The following is a 16,180-nucleotide window of genomic DNA, read 5'->3' as shown; positions in this document are numbered from 1 at the left end:
CAGAGAAATCACAACGAACGCGTGCGCGCCCTTTTGTAATAATGTAAACAACAAGTATCATCAATAAAATATTACTGCAGCGGCTCAATCGGTGTCTAATTGCCACCCGTCACCATCACAGTCCCGAAATTGGTAACCTATGACGTGATATGAGCACGCACTTGGAGTCACATTCAATATAGCAGACACAGACGCCGCTGCACTACAAAAAGCCGAGCTGCTTGCTGCCACCCCACCGGTGCTTCCCTGAATCCGAACTCGAGCTGGCAGACCAAGACGATGGGCCTGCGCCCCCAACTATGTGCTGCCATTGTCAGCCAGCGTCGCCCCCGACAACCGCGGCCACCGCCAACCACGTGACCCAGGAAGCACCCGGCGTCATCACGCGCCTCCAGCGAGAAGCCACTGAGTGCTGCCGTAGGCCAGGCTCGAATGGCATATTGAAAGGGGCGGCAGACGTGAGACTAAAGATGACAAACCTGGGCAGCGAAGAGCTTCATTGGAAGACGGGACGACTCGTTTCGAAGACAGCAAAATGCAGAGAAATCACAACGAACGCGTGCGCGCCCTTTTGTAATAATGTAAACAACAAGTATCATCAATAAAATATTACTGCAGCGGCTCAATCGGTGTCTAATTGCCACCCGTCACCATCACAGTCCCGAAATTGGTAACCTATGACGTGATATGAGCACGCACGTGGAGTCACATTCAATATGGCAGACACAGACGCCGCTGCACTACAAAAAGCCGAGCTGCTTGCTGCCACCCCACCGGTGCTTCCCTGAATCCGAACTCGAGCTGGCAGACCAAGACGATGGGCCTGCGCCCCCAACTATGTGCTGCCATTGTCAGCCAGCGTCGCCCCCGACAACCGCGGCCACCGCCAACCACGTGACCCAGGAAGCACCCGGCGTCATCACGCGCCTCCAGCGAGAAGCCACTGAGTGCTGCCGTAGGCCAGGCTCGAATGGCATATTGAAAGGGGCGGCAGACGTGAGACTAAAGATGACAAACCTGGGCAGCGAAGAGCTTCATTGGAAGACGGGACGACTCGTCTCGAAGGCTCGAAATGCAGCGAAATCGCAACGAATCCGTGCGCGCCCTTTTGTAATAATGTAAACAACAAGTATCATCAATAAAATATTACTGCAGCGGCTCAATCGGTGTCTAATTGCCACCCGTCACCATCACAGTCCCGAAATTGGTAACCTATGACGTGATATGAGCACGCACGTGGAGTCACATTCAATATGGCAGACACAGACGCCGCTGCACTACAAAAATATAAGCAATAGCAATAAGACTTTCTTCGCAGAATCAAACTTTTGCTAACGGCCTCACATAGGCTCACGGAACACTGGTGACAGAAGTGTTGCATCAAGATACCGAGAAATCGCGGAGGAATCATGGAGTCGGAAGCCATCACTGAACGCCTCTTCCTCGTCGAGGCTGAGAAACGGAGGAGCTTCGTGCAGTATCCGACATTCGTGCGTGAACGCTGGGATGCGTTTATAAGCCGATTCACATTCGCGGCCGAGTTGAACGAGACCGAGCCGTCTGCTCGAACACTGTGCGCATCTCTGAGAGAGTAGGCGCTAGATTTTTTGCTGACACTTCAGCCGAAGGTGAGACAGGAGTGGTCATCGCTGACGAAAGCTTTGGAGCAGAGGGTCGGAGATCGCATATCCGACTTCCAGATATTTAATCCAGGAAATGGCGGAAGTCAGAAACGTTAGTGGAGTTTGCGGCCGAGCTGGAAAAGATTGTTCGACGACTATTCCTCGAGATGGACGAGACGGCGCTTAACAGACTAAGCGTCTTTCATTTTACGGCAGGGATCTCCGACCCGGACATGGAGACGGCCGCGTACAGTGCCGGAAGCGACACGCCGTTGCAAGATGTTGTCGCTGTTGTGCAACGAGTGCACATGTCAATAGAGGCGATTTCACGTCGCGAGGCAAATTCACGCCGAACCAAATTATACCGCGGCGAGGAGATCATGTTAGGCGAAGACAAGGAAGACGCAGGGGTCCTAGTCGCCACGAAATGCCGAGGACCCGAGCAGTAGCCGAACCGGAACTCTGTTCGAGACACGAGGAGTGAAAGGGAAAATAACTCACCGACATGGTCTGATTCGGATACAGACCAGTAGCTATCGGACTTTTATTCAAATTTGTCTATTTGTCTTTTGTGCTTTTCAGTCAATGATTTTTTATTTTCAGCAATTAAATCTCATTATTACACGTTGACCTCATCTATGAATAATTAAAGCGATATTTATGAATATTCCGGTTTTAAATCACTAATCTTTGCATGCGTATTGACTACACAGCACAGTAACACACGGATTTATTTAACGGTAAGGGAAAGGTTTACTCGAATTATAATTTTTATTGCAAAAAAAAATATTTTATTGCATTATTTAAAAAAAAAAAGGAAGCAAACCCCTGCTACAATTGCCTCGCAGATTGAGAGAAGGTGGGCATTTTGAGTGGCTGCATATGAATCAATATCTGCCTTGGAATGTCGGTTCTCAGCTAATCGTTATTTTTTAATTTCTTACTTATTTTATATTATTCGTCGTTTAATACCTAGTAAAACGATTTTTATAGCTAATTATAAAAATTAACCAAGTAGATAATGCTGTATTTTAATTTAAAACACATTTTTAACTGTATGCTTAGCATCCACACACAGCATTGGCTAGTAAACATTTGAGAGCATTTTTACAACACTTATTTACAAAAATATTTTTTTTTTATAAATTATATTATTTCTACACATGTTAATCCACGGGAAGGGTAAAATCTATTATATCTGGCCTCTTATGTTTAAAGACAGTATCTACCCGCCAAAAACTTAAGCATATTGTGCTGCCATCTATGAAATATTTGTTTATATGAAAAAAAATCTTGACTCGATTTTTTAACTTGAACCGAGAGCAAAGTGCCTTTAATTTACACACACGTGGAGATTGTAAAACGACACCATAATTTTAATAAAATTCAAAACTTTTGAATATTTTTTTAACACATGGACACCGGGGCGCGCGCCATGTGCGCGTCTTGATTTTTTACTAGGCGCCAGAACGTGCATATTTGCGCGATTTGATTCTTTTACTTGGCGCCGGGTCACGCGCACATATATGCACTTTGATATTTTTTTAATGCTAAGAGATGTTACTATTAGAATTTGAAAATTATTAGTAAAAAAATTTTCTACCAATTTTCTACCATATTTCTGTTATTTACTCTTACAACTTTTTATTAATAATTAATTTCTGGCTTATATGAAAACGACGGAAGGGATCACGTTAACTGCCACGGTGGCCATTATGACCGGCACCTTAGGTTCGCGCAGGGCCACCTATGGCTGACAAAAACTGAGAAGCAAAATGTTCCCGGGAAGCCGCCGCACACTTCCCCGCTTAAATTTACATGGATGTGTTTCCACCGTGGCCTCTTCCAAACATTAGCAAGAGAGAACATCCACATTGATGCTACGTTTTTTTTTAATGTGGCCACCATGGCCTCCACCGAACATATCCAAACACGAAAATTTAAAACTATATTATTTTAATCAAACTTATCAGAATATTCATGTATATATATAACAAATAATACTATATATTTTGAAGCATATAGGTTAAAAAAAATCATTGCATAAAAATATTTATTTTCAAATTATGAAGGTAAAAAAAAATAAAAATTTTCTATTTCTTAAATCATAAAACGGGCTGCGGATTGTGTATCCCTGCTTTCGACACCAAAATAAACTCTTAGTCGTAAAATTGTTGTTTCTAATTTGCTTTATGTAGAATAAATAGTGGGTCCATTCTGCGCAGATGGTATTCCCACCTCGAGGACTATAAACTATGTTGTAACTTTTTTTTTGAGGTAGTCCTTATTTTACATGATTTGACTTAGGAACTTAAATTATTATCTGTATAATAAATATTGTAAATCAAATACAGTGCAAATTGTTTAGTACTACTGACAATTTCTAATTGAAAAGATAATATTTTTGTAAAATTAGACATGATACTGATTGACAACTTCTCAAAATTTTGTGTTTAAATATGCACTGGAAAAGAAGTTATGATTTTTTTGTAAAAGAGAATTCTTTTTTCAAAAAGTTGCAAATTCGCCCCGTCCATGTACGAACACTTGTGTCTCCCGGCGTTCATGTGTTAAAATAATTAAAAGTTGTAATTTTTTTGCTCCTTTATTTAAGTTATAAGATACAAACATTGATTAATATTCAATACGTCATAGATAGCAAAAAAATGTTATAAATGTAAAATAAAAAGGAAACTTAATATTAACCGAGACAAATAGTAAAACTATTGTTCTATGAGAAAAATTACTGTGAATTTTTCGCATCTATACTATGTAGAATAAGCTGAGATTCAAAATAAGAAGTTTTACAATTCCTCATTCATCGTGTTCTTTAAAATATGCAATATAATTTCGTCACACTATTTGTATGACGATATAAAAGCCTGATATTTCTAGTCTAATATATGTAATGACATAGTTCTTAATGCTATATAGCTCATAAACTTGGTTTAATTGCCTCCTCCCATTACTGGGAAGATATACTGACACTTATTAATATTCCTTTTAAGGATATGATTTTTTGGTCCAATTAGTACCAATACAGAAATAGACAAGACAATGGGTAAATTTAAGTTTGCTCCTTACAAGCCGGACACTGGCACATAAATCCATACTGTTGAAATAAAATGTTTTGCCTCACCCAGCTCGGTAAAATGCTAGCTTGAACATTGTAACAATTTGTAACCTCAGTATTCTTGGGAATGTCAGTGGAGGCAACTGCTACGAACTTCCCTTCGTTGGTGATTCTGAAAGTAATCAAATAATTGTTAAAATGAACTGCGAGCAAAGAAGTTATTTTTGTCTGCAACCACAAATGTGACAAAAAAAATCAAGTAATAAATGAGGTCTGTTACATTTGTTGAAAAACATAAGTTATTAAAATTGTATTTACCTGTTTCGTGTATTCGGAACACACGAGTGATTCATCATCGATGATGCAGTGTACAGAGCGCATCCAATGTCCACAGTATCTCTGTTTCCGATGGATCGGGTAACCAGAGTACTGTTAGCGATGATCTGTAATATGTGCTTCAGCAACATATAACATACCAACTGCTCCATAACACCATGAGCAACGTGCGGAAACTTTTTGAAAAGAAAATCGCTAAAGAAGTTTCCGTAGCTCTTCAGATAAATCATCATTGTCACGGATGCCTGCAAACATTTTTCCATGAAACATGTATAGATTCATATAATACATAAATATTGATATATGCTAATAATATATAAAGAGCCAGAAGAAATTATATCATAACACTGCAGAAATGAATGACAACTAGATAATTGTAGCTGGACAGTACGTACAGCTTAGTCTAATGAGGATTTTAGATTGCCTTGAAAATATTAACATTTTCTTTTTGTAGCAATATTCGTTCATTACATTTTACCTATTCTACATTAAACTACAGGGTGAGTCAAATTAAAAATGCAATATAAATTCAAAACAACACCATATTATCTTGTAAATTGAAAATTAAATTAAGAGTGACTGACAGACATGCAACCCAAAAGCACAACAGTAGCTTAAAATGATCGCCACACTTGTGAATCTATGTTATTTTCTTTTGTAAATCACACAAATCACAATTTCTTAAATTCCTATTTTTAAGGTAAAACCCTATTTTTTTTAGTTGAATTTGTTCACCTAAAGTATATGATTGAAATGCTGTTACTTTTATGAGAGGTGTAAACGGGTACAACGAAGCATAGAAAAGAGTAGAAACCACTACCCTAAAGATATCGTCGCAAATAAAAATTGTTTTATACTTACAATGGAGTAAAGTCTTAAATCAGTTGTTGCCATATGCATGGCTGGCTTCAGCATATAAGCATCAATATATTCTCCGGTTGTCGAAGAATTGATCTTATTAATCAAAGTTTCCACGTTAGCATATGGTTGTTGGCACTCAGTAACATCCAGTCCGAAGATCAAATTTTCGTTTTCGAATGCGCCTTTCAGCAGAGTTCTATCGCAAAAAAAATAATTAAAAAAAATCACAACTTATTTAATAAGAAAATAAAAAAAGAAATTACCGAACGGCCAAATAACCGGAGCCAACGCCCTCCCAAAGCCCCATAACAGAGCCCATGCACTCGTAACGATGCACACTGCTGAGATCATTATTCAGGCACAACTCCGTGCAGTAACGAGCATTATTGCATATATTGCACCTGAAATTAATGTATATCTTGCATTGCAGGTAAATAAATTTAAGTTATGTGCAAATTACAATTATTAAACCAACGAGTCAGGTATGCCTTACACATTAAGTATGCTGATGGTAAACCACAGGACAATCTATGATTTAGTTTTGTTTATGTATATTTTATTAATTAAAATTTTTATATATTCCTCGACTTTCTATTGAATATATTCTGATTTTTTTCTTTCATTTTTACTAGCCTAGTATCTTGTAATTGCACTAATTTTAAATTATAATTTCCCTTACCGATAAGAGATGCTCCCAATTATCTTCCAGCAATAATCGCAATTGGAGTTATGCTCCAGAAATGGTACTTTAACGACCGAAAATGCCTTTTCTGAAAACAATACAGAGTTTCGTGGAATGTCTTCGAGGGCGATGAGATGACGTCCTAGCTCTTGATTGAATCTGAAATTTAAATATATTATTGCGGTTATTATTTATACAATATTAATCAGACGTTTGGAATAAAATAATCTGAACTGAGAGAGGACGAAGATGTTTACAATACAACAGACATAAGTTGTCAGTATTTTTACAAGTGGCCTTCTTGATAAGTTATTAATTTTAATTCATGACTGATAAATTATGTGAGTTTTTAAGACAAAAAAACTATTAAGAAAATAGGATTTATTTTTCTATAATGTTGACTAAATCAATCTGATGTTCTGAACACGTGTGGCCATGGAACAATGATGCGGAATCTAAATATAGCAATGTTAAATCGTAAAACAACAAGATTTGTATTTTATATAACTTTTACTTTTTTCGCTCGCTTTTACATAAAAGTATTATAGTAAAAAATAAAAATATATAAAAACAAGAACACATGGTATTTTATACAAAAAAATATAGTATGTAAAATACTTATATCATAATATATTATAAAAGAACACACAACATACTTTATAAAAAAGAATACGCTCAAAAATGTGGCATTTATAAAATACACTAAAACAACAAATTTTAACATGAGTTACGGAAAATAAATACACTTCAAAATGTGGCATTTTATAAAAAAAAATGTACTATAAAATTACAAATAACATTTATTAAAATGTTTAAAGAACGGTTTCTAGACATTAGGACAAAATAATAATAAAGCTTTTCTTTGTGTTTTTTGAACTATCCTTCCCACTAGAAGCTCGTCAATGTTTTCTGTTTTTGATTATTGTGGCAGAGTGAGTAGAGGTGCATAAAAAGAATGCCTTATTACGGTTCTGGACTACTTTTTTGTATAGCCTTTTCCTCGTAACTCATCTGCAGATCCACCATAAACGGATAAAACACAAGACCCCATATGTAATCCCACAAGCATTTAATCTTTGATACCACATTTTGATTTTTTCTCCTTTTATGTTTTCCCCAAATTGTTGTTCCTTAGAAGATTACCCTTCTCTGCGATGGATTGTGAAAAAATTCATTCTCACTTTCTGATTCTAATTTATTAGTAATGTTATGGTCATATATAATATACTCAAAACCACTACCACATGTTCTTGTTTGTAATTTTTTAAATAGACATAAACACAAATTTATACCCTAAATCATAACATGTCTGCGAGCAAAAAAAGTTAAAAAGAAAAGCAATCAATTTATAGCAGTTAAAATAGTGTAAAAAATAAGATAAGTTTAAGTGTAGCTAGATGTAATTATTTCGCAAAAACGCTTATCGTAGCAAATGAAACATTATTAAACTAAGCGATTGAAAAAAGTATTTTATAGTGCTGAGCTAAAGATGTTGAGTAACATACATCATACTATCTGACTGAACACAACTCCAGTGTCCACAGCGAGGCTATAATGTTTGTATGGCCACAGGAGCAGTGTTCGACGCACACGTGTTAAGAGATCATTTTTTACTTACAAACAACATAAAATCATTTGGCATTTACACCCAATTCTCTTATACCATGGTTTACAACTTAACAGGGTCCAAGAAAATAGACCAATTGTTTTCTTTGCAATGATTTTTCGATTTAACATAGTTAAAAAAAAAAACTAAAAATATACATTAATAAAAAAAATGCATTGCAATGTTGCCTTTATTGTATGTAATGGAACGTATCTACCATTTTTATATGTGCACCTTCTTTTTTTGCACGGTAGGAACGTATACCCATGAAAAAAGAGAATTGGATGTATATACAATTAAACATACTCCATTCCAAGAGCTATTGATGCGCCCTTTAGAGTCGGATGATCTCCACGGAATAGCTTAGGGTTTTTACCAAGCCGTCTCAGATCAGAGTTGGAATAATCTACACCGCCAGCGCTTGATTGAGAACCCTGCAATAAAAGTAAAAGCAGTTTATTAACCCTTTGGCTACTATACATCATTGTTTGTGATAACTTTAAAAATTTTAATGACTTTCGTAGACGTCATTTCAATGTCATGAAACATTTTTTATATATTTAATTTGATTATTGTGTAGCACTAACTGATGAAAATGTGAGAGGATTTTCAAAAATAGCATAGCAGCCCAAGGGTTATTCAATTGTATAAAGGAATTAGAGCTAAATATTACAAACTAGTTTCAATATTCAAAAACATATTTGGTTTTGAAAAAAAATATTATGTTTATTTTCAATAAATATTTCATAACATTATTTATGATTAATATTGTACAACATTATTTTCGCCTTTTTAACTCTTTCACCGCAAATGGCATCTATACATGCCATCAAGAAAATCGCCAGTACGCTTCGGGCACCTTAATATTTAATCTGCAGGCCAGTCGCGCGCGAACGGTAAAACAAAACGCGTGCGATCTTCGCGTATATGAGAATTTTTAATGTTTCACTAAAATAATTATAGCGGCTTTAATTTTTATGGGGTTTAAATGATTTTTTTTTATTTTGACTCACCCTTTACTGGAGAATCCGCATGCATAAAGATCTGCTCCGAAAATTACAAAAGTTTTTATAAAATTAGACTTAAATTTAATTATTATTATTTATACACTTTTATAAAAAAAAAAATTATGTTGATATAAAAAAGTTTTGCACAACAGCTTAGTGAGTTTATACCAATCCATCAAACAATTCGCTATTCGAAATTTTAGGCAAAATAATATTTTTATGTATATATAATAAAAGAATCCTAGATGCGTGAAATGACAAAAAAAAATGTGGGACACTATTAAAATTTTTATTTATTATATTTTTAAAATAAATTTGAAATCGAAACACGGAATACTTCGTTGCCCGAAGTTTACGTATGATCTTTTAAAAACGGAAAATTGCCTTGTCCGTCGATAACGATAGTCCAGAAAAAAACGGAATTTTTCAGTAACCCGGCAATATAGTGTTATTTAAGTCTATTCTTTTATATAATTTAAGGCTGAAAATTACTTTAATTTATCAATTATAATATTTAAAGATTTTATGATATTAATAGGTGCCCTCCACAAGTGAGAAATGGCGTGCAAAAATACCAGCTGCAGTGAAAGGATTAAACAAAAAATTGCTATTTTAGCTGTAAGATTTAATATATTTATAATTAGCCACCACTTGACTTACCTCTGGTTGCGGCAATCTCATTGGTCTTCTACGGTATCTTTCCGATCTCTCCTTATTTTTTCTGAGCCAGTTATCCGCAGTCATCCTAAAAAAAATTAAATTAGAAATTGAGTAAATTCTGAAATGTTCACAAGTATGAGTCACAGAGTGGCAGATCGACTCAACTACTCCACCAGCACTCAGCCAATGAATACAACTTGACACACGAAGACTCTTTGATTTTTAAGATACGCAGACATCCCGACTAAAAGACATTAAGAGGACGCGATCGTAGCTCTTGAAGTCGTTCCGGAACCAAAAACAATTGGGTAAAATGAAAAAAAAATTTGTTTTGACGTCGGTTTCATTTTGGCTGCAGTCGAATAAAACAAGATGGCGCAACTTGTCACACATTGGGTGCAACGTTGATGTTTTGCATGAAATTATTTCACATTTTGATAACGTCAACTGGTCGCCAAGATCATTGGATTTAACGCAGTTGTATTTCTTTTTTGTGGGGTTTACAAACAAACCCGAAACGTTGGAGCACCTAAAAACCAACATCCGCTGAGATATCGCTATTCATGATAACCTACTTTTGTATGCCTCAAATTGATAATATAGATCTTGGAAGACCTGAAGAAAGACATTAGACGCAGAGTCGAATTTATGACAAAACGCAATTTAAAATTTCGTCAAAAAAAACGCAAAAGTTCCTGAGCTATGTTGTTCCATACATAATTCAAGTCTTTGGTGCACTTTAACATTGATATATTTACACAGCATCATTGTTCCATGACACTCCCTTGTTAAAACATCGGAAATAAGAAACAGCACTATACAAAAACAAATACCAAATTATTTTTTAGATAAAATTTACAAAATTCGTCAATATCGAGTGAAAGTTCTCGAAAATTTTCTCGCATTGAAATTGTTAAGTGTGACCGACATAGTCTCTTCCATGTTGAAAAATACTGAATTGTGGTCATTTTTGCAAAATGTTGCATCATGCATTATAACCAGGGCTTTGAACCACAACTAGAAGGAACTATGTCGGTCACATTTAACACTTTCAATGCAAGCAAATTATCGAGAACTTTCACTCTATATTGACGAATTTTGTAAATTTTATCTAAAAAATAATTTGGTATTTGTTTTTGTATAGTGTTGTTTCTCATTTCCGATGTTTTGACCATGTGGTGTAACGGAACAATGATGCTGTGTAAATATATCATTGTCAAAGTGCACTAAAGACTTACTTACACAAAGTAGGGGTGTGTATTTATTGATTTTCAATATCTGCCATATTGACTAGAAGCGGTACAGTGAAAGCTACGTTACAAAATCACACCGCAACAATATGGTCATGGTACAAAAATTAGTGCAATATGCCTCATCAAGTGTACTAGCCAGGTCTTTGAGAATCTTTATATGTATGAAAAGTATAATCATGTAATGTAAAGTTTTAGGACTAGGGCGCATTGGCGTTGAATATAGCTAACTGTGGGGATCTCAATTGAGCGCCATTGACTGATCATTGATCAACGCTAGCTAGAAATGCATGCGTATAGGGACTCAATTCAAACGAAAACAATATTATCATGTAAGTTAGGACTAGATCGGCAAGTTGCATCATTGGCCAGTCAAAATATGGATGTCACCGAAGACAAAGAACATCAGACGTAAGTGGGTTTAAGTATATATACGGTGCCAAAAACGCGATGTTACAATCGCCGATACTTTCCTATTATCAGGGGTCAAATTTATTCTAAATAAAATATTTATTAATTTTTTTATACATTTTATTTATTTATATACAATCATAAATTACATTTTTTAAGTAGATTCTTTGCAGAGCTATTCATGGAGTGTTTACTGTTCTGACCAGCGCTCACTTCCGCTCGTTCGCATCTAACCAGTTTAAATTTTAAAACAATTATGTAGCAAAACGTTTTAAAATTTAAACATATTAGGTGTGAACAAGTGGTTGCGAGTGAGCATTGGTCAGACATTGCACACCCCATGAGTACCTCTGCAACAAATCTACTTAAAATTTTATAATTATATATAAATAAATAAAATGTATAAATAAACGAATATTTAGAATAAAATTGATCCGCGATAATAGGAAAGTACCTAATTTTTTATCTACTGAAAATTGTAATTTGACCCTGCATTAGACCTAATACCCTACGCTGCATATGGACAGATTTGGTTTAACAATGTCGATGTAGCTACTCAAATATTGACCTGGCGACCTCAGCTATATAGATAGTACATAGCTACAGCACCTTCTAGCCAAGGGTGAATTAATACGCTAACACCAACGGGCGCGTCTTAGTCAGGAATCAACGTTATTTCCAACCCGGCCAATTCAGAACAATACTTATTCTCAATATACAGTTCGGCATCGACGCCGTAGATCATAAATTACATCAGATGATCGCCAATTCTTTGTTCAAATAAAATGATATGATAACAAAGAGACCCTTGTGTTCGAGGCTATAGGGAGGGTTCTGTGCCTCATCGTGCGGCGGTTAGATGTTTCAACCATACATTCCTTTATAACAAAGACACCCCTTCGTGTACGTGAATTACTGTTTGTATTAATGAAAAAAAATAATTGCAGAGTTGATCGGCCAGAACCCATTCTAATGAGTCTATACGGAAGGTTCTGTACCTCATCTTGCGGTGGTTAGATGATTCGACCATACATTCCCTTATAACAAAGACACCCCAAGGGTATGTGAATTATGAAAAAAAAATTTGCCATGTTGATCAGCCAGAACCCATCATAGAGTCTATACGGAAGGTTCTGTACCTCACCTTGCGGCAGTTAGGTGATTTAACCATACATTCCCTTATAACAAAGACACCCCCCTACAGTATGTGAATTGTGAAGAAAAAACATTTGCAGTGTTGATTAGCCAGAGCTCATTCTAACAAGTCTATACGGACGGTTCTGTGCCTCATCGTGCTGCGGTTAGATGATTCAATCATACATTCCTTTATGACAAAGACACCCCTTCGAGTACGTAAATTACTATTTGTTTACTGGAAAAAAATTGCTGTTGATCAGCCGAAACAAGACAAAAACCATCCTAACGAGTCTATACGGTAGATTCTGTATCTCATCGAGCGGCGGTTAGATGTTTCAAGCATACATTCCTTTGTTCGGACCCATCCCTTCCCCCCCTCCACCTCCACCCCCTCGCCGCCGCAGCCGCCGCCGCCGCCGGTTTTCCGCCTAAATATCGGGATAATAGTTCCGCAAGATACCGACTTAGTCTAGAAGAATAAAGATCATAATACTCACACGGCCGGCTCATTAACCAGAACGGACATAACAGCAGACAGTTCGTTGCGGCGATCGAAGTTGGGGACGAAGGCCGCCGCGGTGTCCAACATGTCAGTGAACAGCTTTTCTACGTTTTCGATCTCGATCTCCCCTCTACTCCCCGACGCCGACGGAAGATGGCGGTCCATCGTTGAAACGACCCGAGAAACCGGAACTCAGCTCGAGACGTGCAGGACCAGGGGCGTTCACAACACAAGTGAACGAACCGGAAGATGGCAGGCCCTCCCTAAAGAATAAGCCTCACAACAGCCGATTCTAGTTTTGCCGACTGGCAAGACTAATAGCAATTAAACAGTTTGCGTTGGCAACTTTAAGTGGCATACGGCCATACGGGCGAATGACTTTTTGGCAGGGAAGAGTGAACTTTGATTTAAATAAAGTGCTTTCTCATTTTAATTTAATATAAAATAATTTGTAACAAATTAAAATTTTAAATTTTTTGACTCATAAGTAAATGTTGTCAGAAATTTATTGTATTTTTAGATTTGAAGTTTAAATAATTTTAAAAAATACTATTTGTATTTCGCATAATTTTATGGGAGGGGGAAATTAAAATTAAAGCAATTGTTTATATTCAACTATTTTTTTTATTAAATAAAAACATTTTTTAACAAGCGTTTTAAAAATAACAATGTTACAAGAAAGAAAGAAAACAGATCCCGTGGGGTGAGGTGAAGTATCTAAGCCCGCCCCATGCCACGTGGACATGACTATGCAAATACGCGATATTTCCATTCATGTATATCAAGATATGTACCAATGATAGGTTGATACATATGAATACTTAAAATTAAAATATATTTAATGAGATCCTCAGTTTAAGGTAAAATGCAATAAACATTTTTTTTTGTTTAAAAAAAGAAAATATATTTTTGACAATAATTTCTATTATAAAAGGTAATTGAAATATACCGTAACTTAATATATTATTATAGATATTATTTGTTATATATCGTATAAAATTTAATTACCTAGTTTTTATGTAATATTTATCTACAATAGTAGCAATCTTCAAATTATCAGGTATTTATATTTCGGAGGGTGCTTTATTTACTTAATATTGTAATTTAGTTTCTAGTATTTCCTATGCTTTGTAATTACATCAAACCTTTAATTCATTAATATTGGTTCCTTATTTTAATTTACAACTTATGTTTTGAATTACTTTTATAGATAAATGCTTCATTATTGTATTGTATTAATTTATTACTACAATATTTTGAAGCGTAATTCTATCGTGGTGTTCTTTATTTTATTTATTCAATTTATTTTAAAATCCCAGTATAATACTAAGCTGCAAAACAATTTCCGCGATTCTTAACCGAAGTCATCAGGTATTTACGTGTCTTAATTATGTATCCCGAAAGTAGGGAAGCAAACATTATTACAGGTATTATAATTTATTAATAGGTGATTTGTTTTTAAATTTGTTTGTTTAACATTTCCCTTTCGGCTTGATCCAATAATCTTAGTAATAATCCCCATAAAAAATATTTTATTAGATATACCTAAATAAATCAGAACATAATTTTTACGGCCAAGGAGAAGATATAATTTAACCTTTATTTAATCATTTTAATTGAAATTATTTATATTATTTTAACCCTTTGAATAACATTATCTATATGAAATATCCAAGAAAAGTATTTTGGAATGATAAGTTTGTAATACATTTTAATTTTAGCTAATTTGTCAACAGCAATAGCCTTTTTTCTTCTAGGAGAAAATAAATTAAATCAGTATTTTTTATCAGATTATTTTTTAAACAAATAAAAACATCGCTTAACAAGCGTTATCAGAAAGCAATTTTACAAAAAAGAAAAAACTGTCTTTGTTCTCTATTACCAGAAGATCAAATATAATGAGGTTAAGTCCGTAAAGCCATCCAGCGCCACGTGTACAGGACCATGTAAGTGCGCGTCATTTCCGGTCATGTATATCACGATATGTAGGTACCGATAGGTTGTCATAAGGGACTGTGGAATGGGGGGACGCCATAAATCCACCCAATGCCACGTGGACACGATTATATGAGTGCGCGCCATTTCCAGCCACTTAAATCGCAATATATACCTAATAATGGTTCGCTAAATAATAGTAATTAAAATTAAAACACATGTGGAATAAAATACTTTAAATGACATTAACAGTTTTAGGTAAATTGCAGTAAAAATATGTATTAATTTCAGAAGGGAGCTTCCAGAAGAAAAATATAATTAAATTTTGCCATTACTCTCTATTAAAAATATTAGTTTTTGTATATAAAGTGACCAGACGTCCACTTTTGAAGAATATTGTCATATTTTGTCCTTCTCGGATAAAAAATTTATGGGATGATTTTTTAGTCTCCTCCTTTGATATTTTTAAAATCTGGTCACCTTATTCTAAATATAACGTATCGTATTATATTATTATAAATTTTATTGTATATCGTACAAAATTAAATTAGTTGCTCCTATATTAATCAGTATTTATTATATTTATTACAGTTCTTTATTTACTTCATCCAATTGTTTGGGATCTATTTTTAATTTACTGTTTAACATTGAGCTTGCGGGTAAAAAACATTTGTTGCATTTTTTAATGAAAAGTTTGCAGGGTCTAAAGTCGTCGGGTATTTACGTGCCTTAATTATGTATCTCTAAAGTGGAGAAATAAACATTATTTCAGGTATTATGATTTTTGAAGTATAATTTGTTTGCTTAACATTTCCCTTTCGAGTTGATCCAACAATTTTGGTATAAAAGCCCATTACAAATATGTTATTAGGTACGACTAAATAAATCAGTTCATTTCTTTTACGACAAAGGAGAGGATATATTTAAGCCCCTATTTAATCATTTTAATTTAATTCTTATTTAAAATATTTTAATCTTTTGAATTACATTATCTTTATGAAATATCCAAGAAAGGTATTTTGAAATGATAAGTTTGTAATACATTTTACTTTTAGTTAATTTGTGAACAGCAAAAGTTTTTTTCTTCTACGAAAAAAT

At 34.9% G+C, this 16,180-nt stretch overlaps 1 protein-coding gene across 1 annotated transcript; it reads right to left on the bottom strand.

The window, feature by feature from the left end:
* Window positions 1-4,211: 4,211 nt before the first annotated feature.
* LOC148234548 (protein-lysine N-methyltransferase SMYD4-like) lies at window positions 4,212-13,382 on the bottom strand. The gene is made up of 8 exons (XM_088188464.1): window positions 13,143-13,382; window positions 9,848-9,932; window positions 8,487-8,614; window positions 6,572-6,733; window positions 6,156-6,293; window positions 5,893-6,088; window positions 5,014-5,276; window positions 4,212-4,867 (listed from the first exon to the last, which is right to left on the bottom strand). The coding sequence occupies exons 1-8, from the start codon at window positions 13,310-13,312 to the stop codon at window positions 4,690-4,692; spliced, it is 1,320 nt and encodes a 439-aa protein (XP_088044590.1). The 5' UTR covers window positions 13,313-13,382; the 3' UTR covers window positions 4,212-4,689.
* Window positions 13,383-16,180: the final 2,798 nt, after the last annotated feature.

The sequence above is a fragment of the Plectrocnemia conspersa genome, unplaced genomic scaffold (assembly GCF_051122295.1).
Source record: "Plectrocnemia conspersa isolate PC_06_02 unplaced genomic scaffold, ASM5112229v1 ptg000006l, whole genome shotgun sequence".
Classification (NCBI taxonomy): Eukaryota; Metazoa; Arthropoda; class Insecta; order Trichoptera; family Polycentropodidae; genus Plectrocnemia; species Plectrocnemia conspersa.
The sequence above is the reverse complement of the archived record's forward strand: the minus strand, read 5'-3'. Positions and strand labels throughout refer to the sequence as shown.

What these genes read in the sequence shown, in the direction of transcription:
- LOC148234548 (XM_088188464.1), bottom strand. Translation starts at nt 13,312, where the DNA reads ATGGACCGCCATCTTCCGTCGGCGTCGGGGAGTAGAGGGGAGATCGAG. An exon ending in ATTGGGAGCATCTCTTATCG is followed by an intron (nt 6,294 to 6,571) that starts GTAAGGGAAATT and finishes CATTAATTTCAG; the next exon opens with GTGCAATATATGCAATAATG. An exon ending in ATTTAAGACTTTACTCCATT is followed by an intron (nt 5,277 to 5,892) that starts GTAAGTATAAAA and finishes AAATGTTTGCAG; the next exon opens with GCATCCGTGACAATGATGAT.